Source organism: Giraffa tippelskirchi, chromosome X (assembly GCF_054371585.1).
Source record: "Giraffa tippelskirchi isolate mGirTip1 chromosome X, T2T-mGirTip1v1.2.pri, whole genome shotgun sequence".
NCBI lineage: Eukaryota > Metazoa > Chordata > Mammalia > Artiodactyla > Giraffidae > Giraffa > Giraffa tippelskirchi.
In genome coordinates, this window is record NC_137289.1 from 14,175,348 (window position 1) to 14,200,032 (window position 24,685).

At 40.6% G+C, this 24,685-nt stretch overlaps 1 protein-coding gene and 1 pseudogene across 7 annotated transcripts in view; one reads left to right on the forward strand and one right to left on the reverse strand.

The window, feature by feature from the left end:
* Positions 1–6,659: 6,659 nt before the first annotated feature.
* LOC145536653 (ankyrin repeat domain-containing protein 26 pseudogene) lies at positions 6,660–7,546 on the reverse strand (annotated as a pseudogene).
* A 9,228-nt stretch (positions 7,547–16,774) lies between these two features.
* The window catches only part of ATP11C (ATPase phospholipid transporting 11C (ATP11C blood group)), a 179,652-nt gene continuing 171,741 nt past the window's right edge, over positions 16,775–24,685 (forward strand). For all 7 annotated transcript variants that reach the window (XR_014075704.1, XM_081565092.1, XM_081565087.1 and 4 more), the window contains exons 1-2: positions 16,775–16,830; positions 24,385–24,537. Coding sequence is in view for 6 of the 7 variants with exons in the window: in XM_081565092.1 (XP_081421218.1) it covers positions 24,517–24,537 (21 nt within the window). In the remaining variant the exon portion in view is untranslated. The remainder of the gene's footprint in view (positions 16,831–24,384; positions 24,538–24,685) is intronic.

Genomic DNA, 24,685 nt, shown 5'->3' on the forward strand with positions numbered 1-24,685 from the left:
CTCTTGATGAAAGTGAAAGAGGAGAATGAAAAAGTTGAGTTAAAACTCAACATTCAGAAAACTAAGATCATGGCATCTGGTCCCATCCCTTCATGGCAAATAGATGGGGAAGCAATGGAAACATTGACAAGACTTTATTTTGGGGGGCTACAAAATAACTGCAGATTGTGACTGCAGCCATGAAATTAAAAGACGCTTGCTCCTTGAAAGAAAAGTTATGACCAACCTAGACAGCATATTAAAAAGCAGAGACATTACTTTGTCAACACATATCTGTATAGTCAAGGCTATGGTTTTTCCTGTAGTCATGTATGGATGTGAGAGTTGGAGTATAAAGAAAGCTGAGTGCCAAAGAATTGATGCTTTTGAACTGTGGTGTTGGAGAAGACTCTTGAGAGTCCCTTGGACAGCAAGGAGATCCAAACAGCCTACCCTAAAGGAAATCAGTCCTGAATATTCATTGGAAGGACTGATGCTGCAGCTGAAACTCCAATACTTTGGCCACTTGATGCAAAGAATTGACTCATTGGAAAAGACCCTGATGTTGGGAAAGATTGAAGGCAGGAGGAGAAGGGGACGACAGAGGATGAGATGGTTGGATGGCATCACCGACTCAATGGGCATGAGTTTGAGTAAACTCCGGAAGTTGGTGATGGAGAGGGAGGCCTGGTGTGCTGCAGTCCATGGGGTCGCAAAGAGTCGGACACAACTGAGTGACTGAACTGAACTGAACTGAGAGAAACCCACAAGACCATTCAGGTATGACCTAAATCAAATCCCTTATGATTATACAGTGGAAGTGACAAACAGATTTGGGGGATTACATCTCATAGACAGAATGCCTGAAGAACTATGGACAGAGGTTCGTAACACTGTACAGGAGGCTGTGATCAAAACTATCCCCAAGGATAAGAAATGCAAAAAGTCAAGATGGTTGTCTGAGGAGGTCTTACAAAACAGCTGAGAAAAGAAGAGAAGCCAAAGGCAAAGAAGAAAAGAAAAGATATACCCATTTGAATGCAGAGTTCCAAAGAATAGCAAGGAGATTTAAGAAAGCCTCCCTCAGTGATCAATGCAAAGAAAAAGAGGAAAACAATAGAATAGGAAAGACTAGAGATCTCTTCAAGAAAATCAGATATACCAAAGGAACATGTCATGCAAAGATGGGCACGATAAAGTACAGAAATGATTGGCTTACATTCATATTTTCATTATGCTGTACTGCCTTCTCACTCTCAGTTTCTAGGGTATCTGTTTATTCACAGATCACCCAGTACACTGGTGTCAGCAAAATCCCTACTTGACTTTTAATCAATCTGGACATTCTCCTAACCTACCAGGAGCATATAAAGATGTCTTGTGTTCATTCAGATCTGACTTCCTCATAGCCTCTGCCTCTACTGGTAGTACCCTGGTGGGGTCTGTAAGGTTATCATGAAATTCACAGATGTCATGAAGTAGCTGCTGATGCATAAAAGTTTTAAGAGTGAAAATGCATTTAAAAAGCATCGTGGGGGCTACAGACTTGATTTCCTACTGGTATTAACCTTTGAAAAGATACAATGTAAAGGGTTAAAACTGTTCTGGGATAGCCTGGTCTTTTTAAAATTCACAAATAGAAGCAAAATTTCTGATCAAACTTTTATGGTTTAGTATGAAAAACAGTTCAAAAAAAAAAGTAGAAGAAGGAGTATGAATGAACGCCCATATAAACATTGCTCAGACTCAACAGTTATCACCACATGGCCAATTTTGTTTCATTTAAACTTCTATCCATTGCCCTCCATTTATATCTCTAAAAGATAATAAATTTTAAAAATACATAAACATAATACTGTTATATCAGATAAAAATTAATAATAATTTCATAACATAAATTATCAAGTCAGTATGCAAATTTCCCCCATTCGCCTCATTTTTTTTTAATGGTTGCTTTGTTCAGATGATGGTGACCAGCATTTGATAGCATCTCAGTCTAAACTTTTTAAAATCAAAATTAAAATTTGATTGGGTAATCTGGCTTCATATTGTAAGATGATTTTGGAGTTTATCTGAGGTATCAGTAGTCTGGAAAATAGCCAATGTCAAAATTGTATAGTTTTTCAGTTTAAATTCAACCAGTCTTGGTAGGCAAAGCCAAATAATCTAAGCTCTCTTCTCTTTACCATTCTTAAACTAAAGACTTGTAATACTTTAAAGGCAAGGAATATTAATATCTAATAAAAATGACTAACTGCCAGTGACAACCAATGATAATGACATTTTAAGAACAAGTTATCAGCATGAGTATGTATGTTCCTTTTTAAATCACACTTAATTATAGAGTAGAGTCTACAGAATATTTGAAGCTCATTCAACGTGCAAAATTCTAGGTGCATTAGTATGGGGCTTCACACATAAAACCAATATAAAATATGTAAAAAAAATGTACCCTGAGTTAGAGAAGAACTTTTGCAAAAAAAATAATAATAATAATTTTAGCAGTGAAAGCTTGTACAAGTTAATACCTAAAATAACTCCTATGACTTCAAAGGATAGTATTTAGGTCTTCTTGGAAATGTCCTGGTTTAAGTAAGAAGGCTCTGAGTCTCTACTTTTTAGCCTTCTTGCAGCATTGTCTTATCGGTCATGATACCTTTCTTCTGTCTGGCTCCCTTTTTATATTTCGCTGTATCTCAGTCAGTCCTTGGCGTCGTTACATTTCCTTCCACCAGGCGTCGCTGTGAAATCAGTTTCAAAAGTGGTCCTTCCCTCTAAGACCATTCGCGCTGTGTTTCCCTTTAATCCGCATTCCTTACATTCACCTCCAAACCTCATACCTTGTTCCTGGCTGTGGAACTAAAATCGTTAATTGTTCAGTCGTGTCCAACTCTTTGTGACTCCGTGGGCTGTAGCCAACCATGCTTCTCTATCCACGGAATTCTCCAGGCAAGAATACTGGAGTGGGTAGTCATTCCTATCTCGAGGGGATCTTCCAGATCCAGGGATCCAACTCAGGTCTCCTGCACTGCAGGCAGATTCTTTACCATCTGAGCCACCACGGAAGCCCTGGGGTCACAGAGAGTCGGACGCAACTGAGGGACTAACACAACAATAACAATGGAACTGAAATTAATTATATTTTGCTCATTTTATTCAGTAAAGTGCTTTCTAAAAATCTATCATTTAAAAAAAGTGCTAAAAGATCAAACACTTCTCACATATATTTCTACATGAAATTCGATAAACATGGAAGTTAACACATTGTAAATCAACTTCAATAAAATTTTTGAAAATTAAACAATTTTAAAATTAAAAAAATTAAGAAATTATATAAACAATGGAATATTACTCAGCTACAAAAGGAATACATTTGAGTCAGTTCTAATGAGGTGGATGAACCTAGAGCTTATTATACAGAGTGAAGTAAGTCAGAAAGAGAAAGACAAATACTGTATAGTAACACATGTATGTGGAATCTAGAAAGATGGTACTGATGATACTACGTGCAGGGCAGCAAAGTAGACACAGACGTAGAGAACAGACTTTTGGACTCGGTGGGAGAAGGAGACAGTGGGATAATTTGAGAGAACGGCATTGAAACGTATACATTATCATATGTAAAATAGATAGCTGGTGTGAGTTTGAGGTATGAAGCAGAGCCAGGGCACCCGGAGCCAGGGCTCTGTGACAACCTGGAGGGATGGGGTGGGGTGGGGGCTGGGAGGGGATTCAGGAGAGAAGAGATACTAGTATACCTATGGCCAATTCATGTTGATGTATGACAAAAACCATCACAATATTGTAAAATAATTATCCTCCAATTAAAATAAATACATAAATACAAAAAGAAATTATACAAACATGTAGCTGAAAGGATACTTAGAGATCCTCTTTTCTACTTCCTGTGGGGTGAGGGGGCTGTGAAGAGATAAAAGAATGCTCATTCAGCAGGAAGACCACGTTTTACTGGGTTAACAGGGTTGAGGACACTAGCTCAAGGTGGCATGTGCCTGGTTGGCAGATCTTTAAGTGGCCACAGAGAAGTGATGCACCAGATGAGGGATATTTAAAAGTCTCCAGTTTCATCGACTCTCAAAATCCTCCAGTCCCTGCCACATCATGAAATTCCTAAGAATTCGAAGCAACAAAGGAAGGGACTAGAAGTAGGAAGAAAGCTGTCTGAGAGCTTCAGTCAAATACCTCCTTAAAGGCAACCTATATACAACCCTCAATTATTCCTCTGCTGTTGCAACTTTAGAAAACAAGGGATAATCACGATTAATTAGCTCTGCAATTATATATATAATACACAGAAAGGGCCATCTTTGAAATAAACAAGGGCTAATAATAGCTTACTTCTAAGAACTTTGAGGTAGTGCTACTTGAGAATAATTCTACTTAGAATTATTCCCTGATGTGCCTGAATCAAAATAACACATTGAAAAGACAGCTGAAGGAGATGAAGAAATAAATTGCTGTAAATCTGTTCTATATAATTATTTTACTTTAAAAAGTAAGATATAGGAACTATATAGTCATTTTTCTCTGAAGAGTAGAAATTTACTGATAATAAAAAAATCTGTAGATATCCTCTATCATCAAACTATTCCCTTAGTTACCAATTTTCCTAGCAAAATGAGCTCATTTTTAATCCATATTAAAATTACCAAAAGGCTGGGAATGTAAGTTGGTACAGCCTCTGTGGAAAAAGTAAGGCAGTTCCTCAGAAAACTAAAAATAGAATTACCATATGATCCAGCAATCTCATTCTTGGGCATATATCTGGACAAAATTAAAATTCCAAAAGATACATATATCTCTATGTTCACAGCAGCATTATTCACAATAGCCAAGACATGGAAATAAATCTAAATGTCCATCAACAGAGTAATGGATAATGATGTGGTCCATATATATGATGGAATACTACTCAGTCATAAAAAGAATGAAATAATGTCATTTGCAGCAACATGGATACAACTAGAGATTATCACACTAAGTGAAATAAGTTAGAAAGAGAAAGGCAAATACTATATGATATCACTTATATGTAGAATCTAAAATATGAAACAAATAAACCTATCAATGAAACAGACTGATGGACATGGAAAACAGATTGGTGGTTGCCAAGGGAGAGGGGATTGAGGGGTGGGGGTTAGCAGATGTAAGCTTTTACATATATAATGGATAAACAACAAGGTCTGTCTGTATAGCACAGAGATATATCCTATAGTAAACCAAAATGGAAAAGAATACATTAAAAATGAATATATATATATATATATGTAAAACTGAATCACTTTGCTGTACAGCAGTAATTAACACATTGCAAATCAACTATCCTACAATTAAATTTTTTTTTATTTACCAAAAGGCAGGTAATCACAAAGAGGAAAGGAAGAAACAAAGACTTATGCTAATGAATGGCTGGAATTAGTCCTGAAAAGACTGACTGGACTGTATCTATCAAATCTACACCTTCTCTGCCAGTTTGCAAAATGATAAAATCAATGGCCCAATTGTGGGACCCCCCTGGTGGTCCAGTGGCTAAGACTCTGCACTCACAATGCAGGGACCCTGGGTTTGATCCCTGGTTGGGGAACTAGACCCACACATGGCAACTAAGAGTTCACATGCTGCAACTAAAGATCCTGCACATGCAACGAAGATCCCACGTGCCGCAACTGAGACCAGGCACAGCCAAATAAATAAGTAAAAACGTTCAATTGTGTGGCTGCGAATCAGAACAATAGAACGTGACTGACATCAAATGTTCATAGTGGACCTATTTACAATAGCTAAGATATGGAAACAATCCAAGTGCCCATCAACAGATGACTGGCTTAAGAATAAGAGGTATATATATATTCGATGGAATATTACTCTGCCATAAAAAAAGAATGAAATAATGCTATCTGCAGCAACATGGATGGACCTACAGGTTATCATACTAAGTGAACTAAGAAAGAGGAAGACAATATCATATGATGTCATCTATATGGGGAATCTAAAAACTGATACAAATGAACTTATTTACAAAACAGACACAGATTCACAGATATACAAAACAAACTTCTGGTTACCAAAGGGGAAAGGAAGGGGGGGTGGATTAGGAGTTTGGGATTAGCCAATACAAACTACTATACACAAAATAGATGTTATAAGGGTTACAGTAGAGCACAGGGAATTATACCCAATATCTTATAAGAACCAATAATGGAAAAGAATTTGAAAACATATATTAAATATATCAGTGAATTTGTTGTACACCTGAAACTAATACAAATTTGTAAATCAAGTATACTTCAATTAAAAGAAAAGAATGTGACTGAGTTACTTACCTTCAATTTCCACATGTTTATATAAATAAAAATGTACCCACAGCAAAATGAAACAAAATTCTAAAGTACCAAAGGACTAATGGAAGACATTATAAATTAGTAACAATGAAGGTAGGAAGGTAGTCAACTCTTGATATTTGCTCAAAAAAGGACTATATCACTGTTGTGTAAACAAGTCTCTTTTATTAACCTTAGTTTCACTGAACAATCAGTGAAGACAAAGTGAAATTGTCAAAAATAAAGGCTTTTTTTTTAAGATTGTCTCATCATGTTTAATGGGAAACAACTAAAATGTCATGAAAACAGTGCAGTAGGGAAACGTTTACTATTTATCTTTCAGATCATATACTTTTTCTTCAAAATCTGCACATATTCTTGTGATGTTTTCAAAAGTAGGTCCTGATATAGATTTGACTCATCTGTAGATCCTCGAGGAGCCACTCTTTAGGATCCAGATTCAAATTCAGCAGCAGGTTTTTCTAGTTCTCTAGTTATATTCTTTTGCGACTCCCACTGCATCTTGGTCAAGTAAGTCTCCATGCTGTTATTTGAAGGGGGTGGAATTGAGATAGAAAACACTACATTTGTTCTTGGAGTAATATTTCTATTGAGCACTAAACTACTATTGATATTTCCAACACAAACGGGCTCCAGGACTGGCCTCGTGGTAAGAGTGCTGATTCAAGGTCTGTTCTGCTGTTTCTCCACCACAAGTTTGCTGCTGATCTCTGCCAGCCTCTCATTAGTCTTGTCTAGGTTATTTGCCAATGACTTTCTAAATTCTAGCTCTTACTAGGTAGAGTGGCTTATATTTTTCCAACTCTCCTGAAATGTTCTTGAAATGTTTTCACCTTGGAGAGTTCAGATTCCAAGTCTTTAATTCTGAGTTCCATCTTACTTCTTATTGAAGCGTTTTTCTTCTCTCGTAACTGCTCTAAGTTTCCTTGAGATGCTGCTTGTATTTTTATAGATAATAATTCCTGTCAAAGAACTTGATGTTTTGCATTCAGGTGCAGACATTCTGAAGATTTCCAGCTCTGCTGTAATATCATCAATCTGATTGTGAGTTGACGTAACTTCTTCTTTCAGTCCTGTACCTCATCTTCTAAGGTAGCACGATAACGTGACATGGCCTCCCGTGAAGCCTCCGACATAGATTGCATTTTTAGGGTATCATCCAGTTCTTGTTGAAATTGTCTCACGACTGCTTTGGCGATCTGCATCATCAGATTTCTGCAGCTGCCGCCACCAGAGGTCCCGGGCCACCCAGGTCGGCTTTCCCCGGGCAGTTCGAGCCCCAGCAGAAAAATAGTTTTCTACACTGATCTCTTGAGGTTACTTACAGGAAAAAATAAGAACATACTGCAAGTCACTTAAACAATTAAAATGGTGTGGGGTAAGCTATTTCAGGAGCCGTATACCAATTGCTAGGCTCATGGATTGTCAGAAAACCAGTCTTGGCTACTAAACCCTAATTTAAGCTACTTCTCTTTTTTAATTACAGTTATATGCAAGAAATCATGCAAGTCTGATACAGATTTATGGTGTTCTAGAGCTTTCAACCACTTTTATGCTGTAGGCAGCCTCCTAAAGAACCCTTCCCCTATTCATTAACTAGGTACTAGATGTTGGACTGGAGGGAAAAAATATTTTTTCGTGACCATAACATCCCATGGGTCCTCTATATATGCCAGATTTTGTGGTTTAGTTTCTTTCTCTAAAGCTCATATTTTGTTGTACACTTCTCCTGTAGTGCAAATAATATAGATCAAGTTTTATTCAGGCATATAAGGCCTCAGAAGGTCTGCCACACAAACATCCACACTGAAACACTTTCGTAAGAAGTACTCATAATAAGTGGAGAAACAGATTCTGGAGGTGCTGTAAGGTATATGTGGATTACAAGTAATGGAAAACCTTAGTGTTAGGTGTTGAACTGTGCCCCTCCCCCAAATTCCTAACCCCCAGAACGTGACACTTTAGAAACAGGGTCACTGCAGATGTCAGATGAGGACCCATCATACTAGAGTGGGCCCCTGATCCAATATTACTGGTGCTGTTATAAAAAGGGCAAAGTTGGACCCAGACAAGCAAACAGAGAGAATGCCAAGTGAAGATGAGAGCTGTGCCACCCCGGGCTAGGGAACTATCAGAATTGAGGAGAAAGGGCTGGCAAAGATCCATCCCTGGTGCCTTCAGAGGAGGGCATGGCCCATCTCAGACATCTAGCCTCTGGAACTGTGAGAGAATAAATCTCTGATGTCTCAGGGACTTCCCTGGTGGACCAGTGGTTCAGATGCAGGTTAGATCCCTGGCTGGGGACCTAAGATCCCACGTGATGCCACCAAAAATTAGAAAAAGAAAACAACTGATGTTTCACCAACTAGCCTGCAGTACTTTATCATGGCAGCCCTCGGAATAATATACTTGGTGAAGTCTCCTGTCGCCTTAAAAATAGCTAAGACCAAATAATGGAAAAATAATAGGGTAGTGTTAGGGAGGAAGTGTCCTTTCACACCCCATCCCCACAGGAAAAGGAGTGACTAATCTGATTGTACAGAGTTAAACTGCATCAGGCCACACATCATGAGTGCATAAGGTCACTATCTTGAAAGGTGATTGTGTTTGCTATGCTCTCTTTGTTTATGCTATGCCAACAATGGTCTGTCTAGTCAAAGCTATGGTTTATCCAGTAGTCATGTATGTATGTGAGAGTTGGACTATAAAGAAAGCTGAGCATCAAAGAACTGATGCTTTTGAACTGTGGTGTTGGAGAAGACTCTTGACAGTCCCTTGGACTGCAAGGAGATCAAACCAGTCAATCCTAAAGGAAATCAACCGTGAGTATTCACTGGAAGGGCTGATGCTGGAGCTGAAGCTCCAATACTTTGGCCACCTGATGCGAAGAACTGACTCATTGGAAAAGACTCTGATGCTGGGAAAGATTGAAGGCAAGGGGAGAAGGGGATGACAGAGGATGAGATGGTTGGATGGCATCACCGACTCCATGGAAGTGAGTTTGAGCAAGCTCCAAGAGATGGTGAAGGACAGGGAAGCCTGGCATGCTGCAGTCCAAGGGTTTGCAAAGAGTTGGACACGACTGAGCAATTGAACAAGAACAATGCTCTCTTTACCACCTTGGTATGTGATGCAGTCCTGGGGTTCACATCCATTTTCCTGATTGGATAAATGGACTGGATCCTGATTTAAAACTCTAGTCATCTCTCTCTCTTTCCCTCTCCTCTCTTGTCTTTCTCTCTGCACATGAATATGCAGGTTGGTCTCAGGATTATAATTTGAGTGGAAAGTCAGAAGCCCCCTTCTTAAGTCACAAGTCTAAGCTGCACCCACAATCTACCTCTTAACAGCACTGTATGTTGGGTTATTGGGTCTTGGCTTATTGGGTCTTAGCCAACAATTCATGAATAAATCGGTCCTTTGTAATTAGTACTTTGGTTTTGATTTGATTATTGAAGAGAAATGGGTAGTCCCCCAAACCCTAAACAAATCCGACTCAAGAAAGTAGAATGATAGTCAAAAGAAAGAGGAGACACCAATTCAACTTCTTTTGAAGAAACTCTTCCAGGAAAGACATTTTTTGAAATTGGGGCATTGGTGATATACTCATAGTGCTCCAAACACTCCACCGAGTGACATCAAATTACCATGAGTCAGACTCTGCCCCTCAACAGCTTCTATTCTGTGGAAGAGACAATCCACCCACTCCACCAAAAAATCTGTCCTAAAATCAATCTAGAAGGAAAAACCAAGTCTTCAAAAATAGAGCCAATAATAGTAAACCATGCAATATTCTAAATGTGGCCACACTGAATCTCTGCTAGTCAAGAGTATATTTCCGTTTTTGGATTTTTACTCACCCTCTATGGAAAACACCTAATGATTTATTAGAAAACATTTCATTGCATCAGCCCAAGGGGTGAGTCCAAGAGAGGACTCAGGGACAAGGTTGCTAAATTTAACAACTAAAACACAGGATGTCCATTCGCATTGGAATTTCTCATAAACAATGGATAATTTGGGGGGCATACATATGTCAAAGAATATTCACAGTTGATCTGAAATTCAACTATAATAGAGCCTCCTGTATTTTGCTTCCAAGATGACTCAGGAGGCAAAGAATCCACCTGCCAATGCAGGAGACAGGTTCAATCTCTGGGTCAGGAAGATTCCCTGGATAAGGAAATGGCAACTCACTCCAGTATTCTTGCATGGAAAATTCCATGGACAGAGGAGCCTAGCCAGCTACAGTCCATAAGGTGGTAAGAGTTGGACACAACTGAGCGACTGAGTACACGCCACTCCTGTATTTCATCTGGCAACTGTACTCAAGGAAGACAAAAGGAGAATATAGTAAACAGATTATTAGATACTCAATTTGCTCACCAAGACCCAACTTTTTCAGCTTTCACTTGGTATGTTCATAACTCTGGGAGGGACAGTTCTTCACACAATGAGAGTCCTCTCTCTTAACCCTGATTGAACCAAAAGTAGACAACTGATATCCTAGAAACACAAATTAATTGGCTGTCAGAGTTTGTCTCTTGAAAATTTTTAGTAAAAGACACAGAGACTCTAGCTAGAGAACTACATAGATGCTTGAATTAAATAACAGGAAGAAGGACTTTCCTGGTGGTCCAGTGGCTAATGGGTTCGCAAAGGCGATGTAGGGGGCCCAGGTTCGATCCCTGGTGAGGGAGCTAGATCCCATATGCTGCAACTAAGACCTGGCACAGCCAAATAAATAAGTTTTTCAAAAGTTAAAAAAATATAACAGGAAGAGTCAGACTGGGAAGGCAGTTAGGTAGCAAGCTGAAATGAGAGTCAAAAGGAAGAAAATAGAAGCATAGAACAGAGACACTATGTGATCACTGAGAGAAAGAACAAGCAACCTCAGTTTCTGCTTGCCAATTCCAAATTCAATCACTGTACTTCACAGACCAGATAGCTGTAATATTGGTTGACATAGTCTTATAATAAATTTCCCCTTCTAAAGCTAGCATGAATGAGTTTCTACTCATTGACACCACTGATCCTTGACTAAGAAACAGTATGACCTCTCAAGGAGAGAAAAAGAATGACAAACGGCTTTCATCTCAGGTGACCCATGTCATCTATTTACATAGCTGTGTACAGAGCTGGACTGCAAAAGGTTATGCAATTACTCCAAATTCAGTGACAAAGATGCCAAGATGGACTAGCACTGTCTGCTGTGAAAGTGGGAGTGAGAGTGGCAATATATATGTCATATATTTGCCATCCCAACAGTTGAGGAAGAAATTGAGATAAGCATAGGTCTTCTTCTAAAAGATGGCAAAGATCATTGTGGAACTACATTATGGAAATATGAGGTACACAAAATATATACAGTTTGATCACCTCTCATCACAGCAGTCTGCTAAACTTTTGGCTTTTCCTATCTCTTCTTTATATTTCAGTCAGTACAGTCACTCAGTCGTGTCCAACTCTTTGCGAACCCATGGACTGCAGCACACCATGCCTCCCTGTCCATCACCAACTCCTGGAGTCTCTTCAAACTCAATCCATCGCATCAGTGATGCCATCCACCCATCTCATCCACAGTCGACCGCTTCTTCTCCCACCTTCAATCTTTCCCAGCATCAAGGTCTTTTCCAATGAGTCAGTTCTTCACATCAGGTGGCCAAAGTATTGGAGCTTCAGCTTCAGCGTCAGTCCTTCCAATGAATATTCAGGGTTGATTTCCTTTAGGATTGACTGGTTTGATCTGCTTGCACTCAAAGGGACTCTCAAGAGTCTTCTCCAATACCACAGTTCAAAAGCATCAATTCTTCGGTGCTCAGCCTTCTTTATGGTCCAACTCTCACATCCATACATGACCACTGGAAAAACCATAGCCTTCACTAGATGGACCTTTGTCGGAAAAGTAATGTCTCTGCTTTTTAATATGCTGTCTAGGTTGGTCATAGGTTTTCTTCCAATGAGCAAGCGTCTTTTAACTTCATGGTTGCAGTCACCATCTGCAGTGATTTTGGAGCCCAAGAAAACAAACTCTGTCACTGTTTCTACTGTTTCCCCATCTATTTGCCATGAAGTGATGGGACCTGATTCCATGATCTTAGTTTTCTGAATGTTGAGTTTTAAGCTAGCTTTTATACTCTCCTCTTTCACTTTCATTAAGAGGCTCTTGAGTTCTTTGCTTTCTGCCATAAGGGTGGTGTCATTTGCATATCAGAGATTATTGGTATTTCTCCCAGCAATTTTAATTCCGGTTTGCGCTCCATCCAGCCCAGCATTTCGCATGATGTACTCTTCATAGAAGTTAAATAAGCACGGTGACAATACACAGCCTTGACGTACCAGTCCGTTGTTCCATGTCCAGTTCTAACTGTTGCTTCTTGACCTGCATACAGATTTCTCAGGAGGTAGGTAAGGTGGTCTGGTATGGCCATGTCTTGAAGAATTTTCCACAGTTTGTTGTGATCCACACAGTAAAGGCTTTGGCATAGTCAACGAAGCAGAAGTAGATGTGCTTCTGCAACTCTCTTGCTTTTTCAATGATCCAACGGATGTTGGCAACTTGATCTCTGGTTCCTCTGCCTTTTCTAAATCCAGCTTGAACATCTGAAAGTTCTCAGTTCACGTACTGTTGAGGCATGGCTTGGAGAATTTTGAGTATTACTTTGCTAGCATGTGAGATGAGTGCAATTGTGCAGTAGTTTAAGCATTCTTTGGCATTGCCTTTCTTTGGGATTGCAATGAAAACTGACCTTTTCCAGTCCTGTGGCCACTGCTGAGTTTTCCAAATTTGCTGGCATATCGAGTGCAGCACTTTCACAGCATCATCTTTTAGGATTTGAAAAAGCTCAACTGGAATTGCATCACCTCCACTAGCTTTGTTCGTAATGATGCTTCCTAAAGCCCACTTGGCTTTGCACTTCAGGATGTCTGGCTCTAGGTGAGTGAACACACACCATCGTGGTTATCTGGGTCGTGAAGATCTTTTTTCTACAGTTCTTCCGTGTATTCTTGCCCCCTCTTCTTAATATCTTCTGCTTCTGTCAGGTCCATACCATTTCTGTCCTTTATTGTGACCATCCTTTAATGAAAACTTCCCTTGGTAACCCTAATTTTCTTGAAGAGATCTCTAGTCTTTCCCATTCTATTGTTTTTCTCTCTTTCCTTATATTGATCACTGAGGAAGGCTTTCTTATCTCTCCTTGCTATTCTTTGGAACTCTACATTCAAATGGGTATATCTTTCCTTTTCTCCTTTTCCTTTTGCTTCTCTTCTTTTCATAGCTATTTCTAAGGCCTCCTCAGACAACCATTTTCTCTTTTTGCATTTCTTTTTCTTGGGGATGGTTTTGATCAAAGCCTCCTGTACAATGTTATGAACCTCCATCCATAGTTCTTCAGGCACTCTGTCTATCAGATATAATCCCTTGAATCTATTTCTCACTTCCATTGTATAATAGTAAGAGATTTGATTTAGGTCATACCTGAATGGTCTAGTGGTTTTCCCTACTTTCTTCAATTTCAGTCTGAATTTGGCAATAAGGAGTTCATGATCTGAGCCATAGTCAGCTCCTGGTCTTGTTTGTGCTGGCCGTATAGAGCTTCTCCATCTTTAGCTGCAAAGAATATAATCAATCTGATTTCGGCATTGACCATCTGGGATGTCCACACATAGAGTCATCTCTTGTGATGTAGAAGAGTGTGTTTGCTATGACCAGGGCATTCTCTTGGCAAAACTCTATTAGCCTTTGCCCTGCTTTATTCTGTACTCCAAGGCCAAATTTGCCTGTTACTCCAGGTATCTCTTGACTTCCTACTTTTGCATTCCAGTCCCCTATAATGAAAAGAACATCGTTTTGGGGTGTTACTTCTAGAAGGTCTTGTAGGTCTTCATAGAACTGTTCAACTTCAGCTTCTTTGGCATTACTGGTTGCGGCGTAGACTTGGATTACTGTGATAGTGAATGGTTTGTCTTGGAAACAGAGATCATTCCTTTGTTTTTGAGATTGCACCCAAGTATTGCATTTCGGACTCTTTTGTTGACTATGATGGCTACTCCATTTCTTCTAAGGGATTCTTGCCCACAGTAGTAGATATGATGTTCATCTGAACTAAATTTGCCCATTCCGGTCCATTTTAGTTCACTGATTCCTAAAATGTCGATGTTCACTCTTGCCATCTCCTGTTTGACCACTTCCAATTTACCTTGATTCATGGACCTAACATTTCAGGTTCCTATGCAATATTGTTCTTTACAGCATTGGACTTTACTTTCACCACTAGACACATTCAGAACTGGGCATTATTTCTGCTTTGGCCCTATCTCTTCATTCCTTCTGGAACAATTTCTCTGCTCTTCTCCAGTAGCATATTGGACACCTACTGACCTGGTGAGTTCATCTTTCAGTGTCATATATTTTTGCCTTTTCATACTGTTCATGGGGTTCTCAAGGCAAGAATACTGAAGTGGTTTGCCATTCTCTTCTCCAGTAGACCACATTTTGTCAGAACTCTCCACCATGACCCATCTTTCTTGGGTGGCCCTACATGGCATGTCTCATAGTTTCATTGAGTTAGACAAAGCTGTGGTCCGTGTCATCAATTTGGTTAGTTTTCTGTGATTATGGTTTTCAGTCTGTCTGCCCTCTGATGGATAAAGATAAGAGGCTTGTGGAAGTTTCTTGATGGGAGGAACTGGCTATGGGGAATCTGGGTCTTGTTCTGATGGGTGGAGCCATGCTCAGTAAATCTTTAACCCAATTTTCTGTTGATGGGTGGGGCTGTGTTCCCTCCCTGTGGTTTGGCCTGAGGCCAAACTATGGTAAGGGTAATGGCAGTAGTGGCAACCTCCTTCAAAAGGACTTATGCCACATGGCTCCCAGGACTGTTTTATTCAGTGTCCCTGACCCCGCAGCAGGCCCTGCTGGAGACTCCTGGACACTCACAGGCAAGTATGGCTCAATCTCTTGTGGGGTCACCGCTCCTTTCTCCTGGGTCCTGGTGAACAGAAGGTTTTGTTTGTGTCCTCCAAGAGTCTGTTTCCCCAGTCCTGTGGAAGTTCTGTAATCAATTCCCACTGGCCTTCAAAGTCAAATTCCTTGGGGGTTCTCAGTCCCTTTGCCAGATCCCCAGGTTGGGGAATCTGTTTTGTGGCTCTAGAACTTTTGCAACAGTGTGAGAATTTCTTTGATATAATTGTTCTCCAGTGTGTGGGTTGTCTGCTCGGTGGCTCTATGCTGGGGCTAATGGTGGCCTCCTCCAAGAGGTTTGATGCCATACGCCACACCTCCCAGGTCTGCTGCAGCCAGAGCCCCTGTCCCCATGACAGGCCACTGCTGACCGGTGCCTCCACAGGAGACACTCAAACACTCAAAGGCAGGTCTGGCTCAGTCTCTTGTGGGGTGTCTGGGTCCTGGTGCACACAAGGTTTTGTTTGACCCCTCTTTATACTTAAATGATCCTTAATTTCTTTCTATGTAAGGTCACCAATAGACACGAACATGAATCAATTATTTTCCTGGCCAGGCACATTGGGACTCTGTTGGTATTTAAACAGTTCATGGAAAAATATGTCAAGGCTATAAATAAGTTCTCTGTACACTTGAGACTGTGAATATTGTTTATGATCTGGGCCAAGAACAAAAACTGATTAGGAAAATTCCCATATATTCCTGAGGCAGCTGTGATTTAAACCAAAGAAGATACTGACTTTTCCCACGAAATAATATTAACAACTAATATCATACCAAATGTCAAAAAGTGCAGTGGTCTCACATCCATTTATTAAATACAAAATTGATGATATCAGGAACTTTATACGTATTACAAATATGTACACCATCCAGGAAGCACCGATGCTAAAGTGAAGTGAATCCAGGCAATGGTCAAGAGTTCTGTGCTTCAGGGAACACCAGCTTTCTGGTAAACTGATACATAACTGGGGGAGGCAGCCCAAAGGAGATAAGGCAGGTAATGATCTCTTAAGTATTCAAAAAGAAAAACTGTTTCCTGCTGAAGTGTAACAATTCGTTCATAAGCTGTACCCTTTTGTGACTTTTCTATTCCATTAACAATTTCATTTGGGTGATAACAATGTTGGGATGGGGAAGAGAGTGTATCTGCTGGAGACCCATAGTGATTAGATCTGGCTAAAACTTCCTGTGGAAGCCTGAGGGTCACTGGAAACTTGTCTGCCCTGTGGTAACATAAAACAGCCATTTGTGATAGGAGATTGCCCAGCTGTCATGGAATGACAGAGAAATAGCCTGATTATTAATTATGGCCTAGAACTGAGCAGGAGTTGAGACATCACCTCTGATAGTATTAGTACTGGTCTGCAGGAGAGGAGCTAATTAATTTATAGTGAGGTATGACAAGATGATTGTTTCTTTAAAGTTCCATTCTATCTGGTTGCCTGGGTGATTCTGGACAATCTGTACACACAGACAGCACAGAGAAGGAAGCAAGTTTCACTCTGAGTGCTAACAAAATAAGTAAGTACAGTATTTATGTGATGGGTTTGGTCTTTTCTTCACTGTTGGGTGTTCTCTGTTACCCAGGATTGATTAGGAAGGGTCTCATAAATCACAGGTGTGGTAAGAGTCTTAGGGAGGGTGGAGGAAGAAGGAGGTGTTGAATATTGAAAGGTAGGCTGATTAGGGCAGAAAGGAAACTTGGCCTTCCCCACAACTGTAAAAGAGAAGGTATGGGACTTCCCTGGTGACTCAGTGGTAAAGAATTCGCCTGCAAATGCAGGGGACATGGTTTTGATCCCTCGTCCAGGAAGGTCCCACGTGCTGTGGGGAAACTAAGCCCACAAGCCCCAACTACTGAGCCCACGCCCTAGAGCCCATGCTCTGCAACGAGAAGCCATGGCAATGGGAAGCCCATGTACCACAACAAAGAAGTTGGTGGTCACAAGGTGTGATTTGAAGGGCAGGAGGTGAGTGAACCCTCCCTACACACCCAGGTAGTTTCCTTATTGACATTTCAATCCCACCATCAGACTCATTACTTTGGCTCAGCGTTGCTCATTCCCTGTAGTTCTTTGTGACTATCTCCACATTTTTTAAAGCCTCCAGATTCTCAAATTGAAGACATTTATCAGATCTCATTCCTCTACTCATAAAGGGGGACTTCGGAAGAACACTGGGCTCTTGAAGGAGAAGCTAGGAAAAGGCAATAAGGCAGTGCTGAAAAGAGGGAGGGGGAGGTCTAGTAGACACCTGTTGGGATGTCTGCTTTGCTCACTAACTGATCTCCTGTTTTGCTGGGAGGTCTTTTGAGAATCTCCTGGCTTGCTGATAGTTTCTGGTGGAGACTGAATGGCTGGCCAAGTGAGAATAAAGACACAGGCTGCCCATCACAAACACTGTTATCTCATTTCCCTGGCCATAAAGTCTGGGGTGCTCAGAAGTATTCCCTCATCTTATGGAAGGTATCCGTGTGGGATGGAGCCTGAGCAGGCTCTGAAGACATGCTAGTTTCCTGACCAGGTGGCCTAGACTCCCCTGGCACCTGTTCCTGCCGCATTGCAGCCCCTTCTCAATCCATACCTGTGGTCTCATGGTAAGTTACCTATGACCAAATGATTTAAGATCAAAAATAGATATATGAGCCTGGTTTACACAAAAGTTTGCATAGATAAGATGGTACCATCTGAAAGTGGAGGTCTGCAATGCTACAACCCCACTATTGGATGCCCTGCAGAGACACTAGGGAAGGGAAATTTCCCAGTGGACAGAACTTTGAGTAACACATCTGGTTGTCCACTGTAGCCTGAGGTACGGATCTACTTCAATTCACAGGCAGTGACCAATGGGTTGTCCAGGGACATAGAACAAGTTCCTAATAGCAATCTAAATATTGCTACTTGGAAAACCTGAAATTTAATCTACTTAAAAGCAACATATAAAACTCAGAAGTAATTCAATAGACCATCCAATCCTCTCATTTTCCCCCAGGGAGAATGAGGTCCAGAGACTGTACATGATCGGTCCCAAAGGAACTCCAGATAACAACAGAATTGACCCCTCTTGGATCTCAGTTTAAGGTTCTCTCCACAACAGCACATCCGTAATCACTCATTACTTTGTCAACATTCCTTTAGCTTCAACAATGTGTTATGTTCTTTCCCGGAAGACAGGCATAGAGATAAATAAGGCGTGGTCCCTGTCCTCAAGAAGCCCTTGTGTTTTCTGTGTTTGGTGAACGTTGGTGTATTATGTGTGGCTACAAGAAAGAAGTGAAACCATAAGGGCAAATCCTTTTTCAAGTAGGGCAAACTACATCCTGGTGGAAGAGGGTCAAATGGAATTACAAATGCTAGAAAGTGAGCCAGTAAGAACTATATGACTTAAAATAAAACAGACACCAACAGAGATATTAATTAATTTAAGGTTGGATTTGATTGTTAAGGGAAGTTTGCCTCACTATCACTGCTGGGAAGAGAGCCATTTCTAATGGATTCTGATGGCATCGTGCCTGAGCCTGAGCACCTGAATGTTGGCCTGGGTGAGATAAAATTTGAATTAGTTGATCAGGAAGACTGAAGGATGACACAATCTGCTGTTATTTTAAACAACAGAATGTGATTGAAATAGGGCCACTGAGGATCCAAAGAGTTTGCTAACTTTCAGATCTGAGTTTCAAATTCTATTATTTGATTCCTTAGGAAGCTCCATTCCGTCCCCCAGTTGACTTTTCTCACAATAACTAAACAAGATAGACTGCTCACTCCTCTCCATCCTCTTCATCTAAAACTGTTCGACTGGTTCTCTCCCCTCTCAGCCTTCTTCCCTGTCTTAGAAGAGACACCTGAGAGCTTCCCGTTCTCCAGTCCATCTTCTTTTACCCCATTTCATAACTAGCTTCCTCAATCATCTTTTCTTTCTGAAATCTTTAGCTCCTCTTTCTGCAGACTCTTTCACCTCTATGCTTTTATTTTTTATTAATTTAAATTTATTTTTAATCAGAGGATAATTGCTTTACTTGGGTGCAACCTCAAAAACAAAGGAATGATCTCTGTTCGTTTCCAAGGCAAATTATTCAATATCACAGTAATCCAAGTCTATGCCCTGGCGAGTAATGCTGAAGAAGCTGAACGGTTCTATGAAGACCTACAAGACCTTCTAGAATTAACACCCCAAAAAGATGTCCTTTTCATTATAGGGGACTGGAATGCAAAAGTAGGAAGTCGAGAGATACCTGGAGTAACAGGCAAATTTGACCTTGGAGTACAGAATGAAGCAGGGCAAAGGCTAATAGAGTTTTGCCAAGAGAATGCACTGGTCATAGCAAACACTCTCTTCCAACAACAGAAGAGAAGACTCTACACATGGACATCACCAGATGGTCTATACTGAAATCAGATTGATTATATTCTTTGCATCCAAAGATGGAGAAGCTCTATAAAGTCAGCAAAAACAAGACCGGGAGCTGACTGTGGCTCAGATCATGAAATCCTTATTGCCAAATTCAGACTTAAACTGAAGAAATTAGGAAAAACGACTAGACCATTCAGGTATGACCTAAGTCAAATCCCTTTTGATTAAACAGTGGAAGTGAGAAATAGATTCAAGGGACTAGATCTGATAGACAGAGTGCCTGAAGAACTATGGGCGGAGGTTCACGACATTGTACAGGAAGCAGTGATCAAGACCATCCCCAAGAAAAAGAAATGCAAAAAGAGAAAATGGTTGTCTGAGGAGGCCTTAGAAATAGCTGTGAAAAGAAGAGAAGCAAAAGGAAAAGGAGAAAAGGAAAGATATACCCATTTGAATGCAGAGTTCCAAAGAATAGCAAGGAGAGATAAGAAAGCCTTCCTCAGTGATCAATGCAAAGAAAGAGAGGAAAACAACAGAATGGGAAAGACTAGAGATCTATTCAAGAAAATTAGGGTTACCAAGAGAACTTTTCATGCAAAGATGGGCACAATAAAGGACAGAAAAGGTACAGACCTAAAAGAAGCAGAAGATATTAAGAAGAGGGGGCAAGAATACACAGAAGAACTATACAAAAAAGATCTTCATGACCCAGATAATAATGATGGTATGATCACTCACCTAGAGCCAGACATCCTCAAGTGCAAAGCCAAGTGGGATTTAGGAAGCATCATTACGAACAAAGCTAGTGGAGGTGATGCAATTCCAGTTGAGCTTTTTCAAATCCTAAAAGATGATGCTGTGAAAGTGCTGCACTCGATATGCCAGCAAATTTGGAAAACTCAGCAGTGGCCACAGGACTGGAAAAGGTCAGTTTTCATTGCAATCCCAAAGAAAGGCAATGCCAAAGATTGCTCAAACTACTGCACAATTACACTCATCTCACATGCTAGTAAAGTAATACTCAAAATTCTCCAAGCCAGGCCTCAACAGTACGTGAACTGAGAACTTTCAGATGTTCAAGCTGGATTTAGAAAAGGCAGAGCAACCAGAGATCAAGTTGCCAACATCCATTGGATCATTGAAAAAGCAAGAGAGTTGCAGAAACACATCTACTTCTGCTTCGTTGACTATGCCAAAGCCTTTACTGTGTGGATCACAACAAACTATGGAAAATTCTTCAAGACATGGCCATACCAGACCACCTTACCTACCTCCTGAGAAATCTGTATGCAGGTCAAGAAGCAACAGTTAGAACTGGACATGGAACAACAGACTGGTACGTCAAGGCTGTGTATTGTCACCGTGCTTATTTAACTTATATGTAGAGTACATCATGAGAAACCCTGGGCTGGATGAAGCACAAGCTGGAATCAAGATTGCCAGGAGGAATATCATTAACCTCAGATATGAAGATGACACCACCCTTATGGCAGAAAGCAAACAAGAACTAAAGAGCCTCTTGATGAAAGTGAAAGAGGAGAGGGGAAAAGTTGGCTTAAAACTCAACATTCAGAAAACTAAGATCATGGCATCTGGTCCCATCACTTCATGGCAAATAGATGGGGAAACAATGGAAACATTGACAGACTTTATTTTGGGGGGCTCCAAAATCACTGCAGATGGTGACTGCAGCCATGAAATTAAAAGACACTTGCTCCTTGGAAGAAAAGTTATGACCAACCTAGACAGCATATTAAAAAGCAGAGACACTACTTTGCCAACAAAGGTCCATCTAATCAAAGCTATGGGTTTTCCAGTAGTCATGTATGGATGTGAGAGTTGGACCATAAAGAAAGCTGAGCACCGAAGAATTGATGCTTTTGAACTGTGGTGTTGGAGAAGACTCTTGAGAGTCCCTTTGACTGCAAGGAGATCCAACCAGTCCATCCTAAGGGAAATCAGTCCTGAATCTTCATTGGAAGGACTGATGCTGAAGCTGAAACTCCAATACTTTGGCCACCTGATGCAAAGATCTGACTCATTGGAAAAGACCTTGATGCTGGGAATGATTGAAGGTGGGAGGAGAAGGGAACAACAGAGGATGAGATGGTTGGATGGCATCACCAACTCAATGGACATGAGTCTGAGCAAACTGCGTGAGTTGGTGATGGACAGGGATGCCTGGCGTGTTGTAGTTCATGGGGTCACAAAGAGTTGGACACGACTGAGCGACTGAACTGAAGTGAATTGCTTTACAATATTGTTTTGGTTTCTGCCATACATCAACATGAATCAGCCATAGGTATTCGTAGCCCTCCTCCCTCTGGAGCTTCCTTCCCACCATCCACCCCATCCTACCTCTCTAGGTTGTCACATAGCACCAGATTTGAGCTCCTTGCATCATATAACTATCTAATTTTAAATATAGTAATGTGTATGTTTCAACAGTACTCACTCAATTCATCCCACCCTCTCCTTCCCACCCTGTGTCCACAAAGTCTGTTCCCCTCTCTGTTTTTAAACATGTTTAGGTCTCCTTTAGTTTGGGGGGAAAAAATGCTTAATCCTGATGGTTCTCCTAGCAATTGTATTCAATACAATCTTTTTTTCCTTCTTCTACCATTGAGCTTTGCAAATGAATGGGTTACATCTATAAACTCCCGCCATCTGGCTTCCAGCCCAACCACTACTGAAACTGCATTCTTAAAGCTCATGCAGGATTTCTGAAGCATTAAATGAAATAGCTCTCCTCATTTCTGACTTCCCATGACCACGGGCAAACTTTTGAGGTTTAAAACATCTTATACCAAGCTCTAAACCCACATTTTTAATGCATACTAGACATTTGTATTAGAGCATTCTATTGTTACTTCAACACAGTTAAAACGACTCATAATTTTCTCTACTGATGTTCCCTCTGAATGATTTTCCAATGTGTGACTGATGATGAGCAGGGATCACACCTCTCAGGTACATTACTATAGCTCCTACACACTGCTTGTATGTAATCAATAGTCAATAAATATTTGTTGAAATGAACAAATGAATAAACATCATTCTTCCACTCACTGAGCCTTAATTCTTTAGAGTCATTTTGGATTCACCTTCCTCGTTTGTTCCATAAATTATATCAGTGATGAACCCTTGTCAATTATGCCTTCAAAATGTGTGGATGCGGAGTCACATGGACCTGTTTGACTCTTTGCTCTGCAATTGTCAAGCTCTGACTTTGGACATGTTCCCTAACCTCTCAGTTTTTTTATCTATAAAATGAGGATAGTAAGGGTACATTATGGAATTAATGAGAATAAATGAGGTAATGTGTACAAAGTGCTTCACACAGTGCCTGGCACACAGCCAAGGGTTCAATAAATGATAGTTATTCAATTATCTTTCACTGCTCCCCTAGAGAGGTTTACTTACTGCTTCATATCTTTGCTGTTTCTCTTGGCTTGAATGCTCTCCTTCCTTTCTGCCCATTCAAAATGCTATTTACTCTTCTTGTTAATTTTATTTTTTAAAGTAATACATATTCATAGTTTAAAACTTCAATAGATTGATAAGACTTTTAAAGCAAAAGAGCAGACCCCTACTCCATCTTCCCTAACTTCTGATCTGTAGTAGGAAGGCAACCACTTTCAATAATCTTAACTGTTTCCTCTAACATTTACTTCCATATTTCTAAATAATGTCCTTATACTGATGGCTCTTGATCTTTCCATTTTTAGATAAATACTTATTACCTTCTTATTATGGAAGATAAATATTTAGACCTCTTACAACACCATCCTTTCCAATCTGCTTTCCCTTCATCCTACAAAAGAATTTTCTCAGAATCTTGAAGGCCAAACTATATCCCAGTGAATTCACTGTAGCTACTTGTGATTACCTTTTCCCTTCCACTAAAATATACCCTATCCTTTTATCAGTCGGTTCTAGAACTGTGTGTGCCTTTGATATCATGATTACTAGAATATACCTACTTCCCCTTTCTTAAAAGCAACACAATATTAGATCATCCACAATCCCCTTGGACTTCTGTTCTCCATGATTACTAACCTCATTTGTCAGTACAGTATCCTCAATGTAATTAATATGGGCTATTTGGAGCACTACAACAGGGAACCCTGATCTCGTCTGACAAAGTGACATTTAAGCTGAGATCTGAAAGACAAATTGCAAAGGCTATGAAAGCATTCCTGCGGAGATGGTTGCAAGTGCAAAGGGTCTCAGGGGAAAAGGAACTTTGGGAACTCAAGGAATAAAAGGCGGCCAGTGGAGTGGATGGAGCTTGGCGTGTCAGGGGGAGAGAAGGCTCACCAGGGGCTAGAAAGGAAAACAGGGGTCAGAGAATTCAGAGCCTTGTAGCTGAGGTCTAGGCAAGATCTAGGCCTTATCCTGAAAGCAATGAGAAGCTACTGAAAAGTCATAAGCAGGGGAATGATTTGATCTGATTTGCCTTCCAAAGATTTCTATGGTTGCAGGGTGGGGAATGAACTGGGGAGGGCCAAGAGTTAGAAAGATAGGGGTAAAAGTGGTTTCAAGGAAACGTTAAGGGCGGCTTTGTAAGGGAGAACAAAATTTCAAATGGGCAAAAGGTAGTCCTATGAGGTACTTTTGAAAACTCAGCAGAGACCTCGGAATTTCTTCAACTTGCTGATGGCAGTGATAGGCATGCTCATATAACAGCTTCAATTTTTTTCCTTTTTTTTTTTTTTTTAGTATTAGATGGAGGAGGGGACTCCTCCTGCTCCTCCTCACCCTCCTGCTGAATCCCCGAATTGTTGACCAACCATCCCAGAAGCAGTTTGCTTCCCTCCTTCCCAAGCCTGGACAGCCTCCAGTCCCCACAGGATGGCCTACCCACTTGCCATGGTGAGATTTCTGAGGGGTCGAGGCAACCGAGGGGCTTGCACAGAAATAGGGTAGCAGAATTGAAATGGTCAAGGAAGAACAGTTTCCCTTCCGTTTCTGAGACAGTACACATTAGCTCTAGTTGAGTCGAGATGGTAAAAAGGACAGG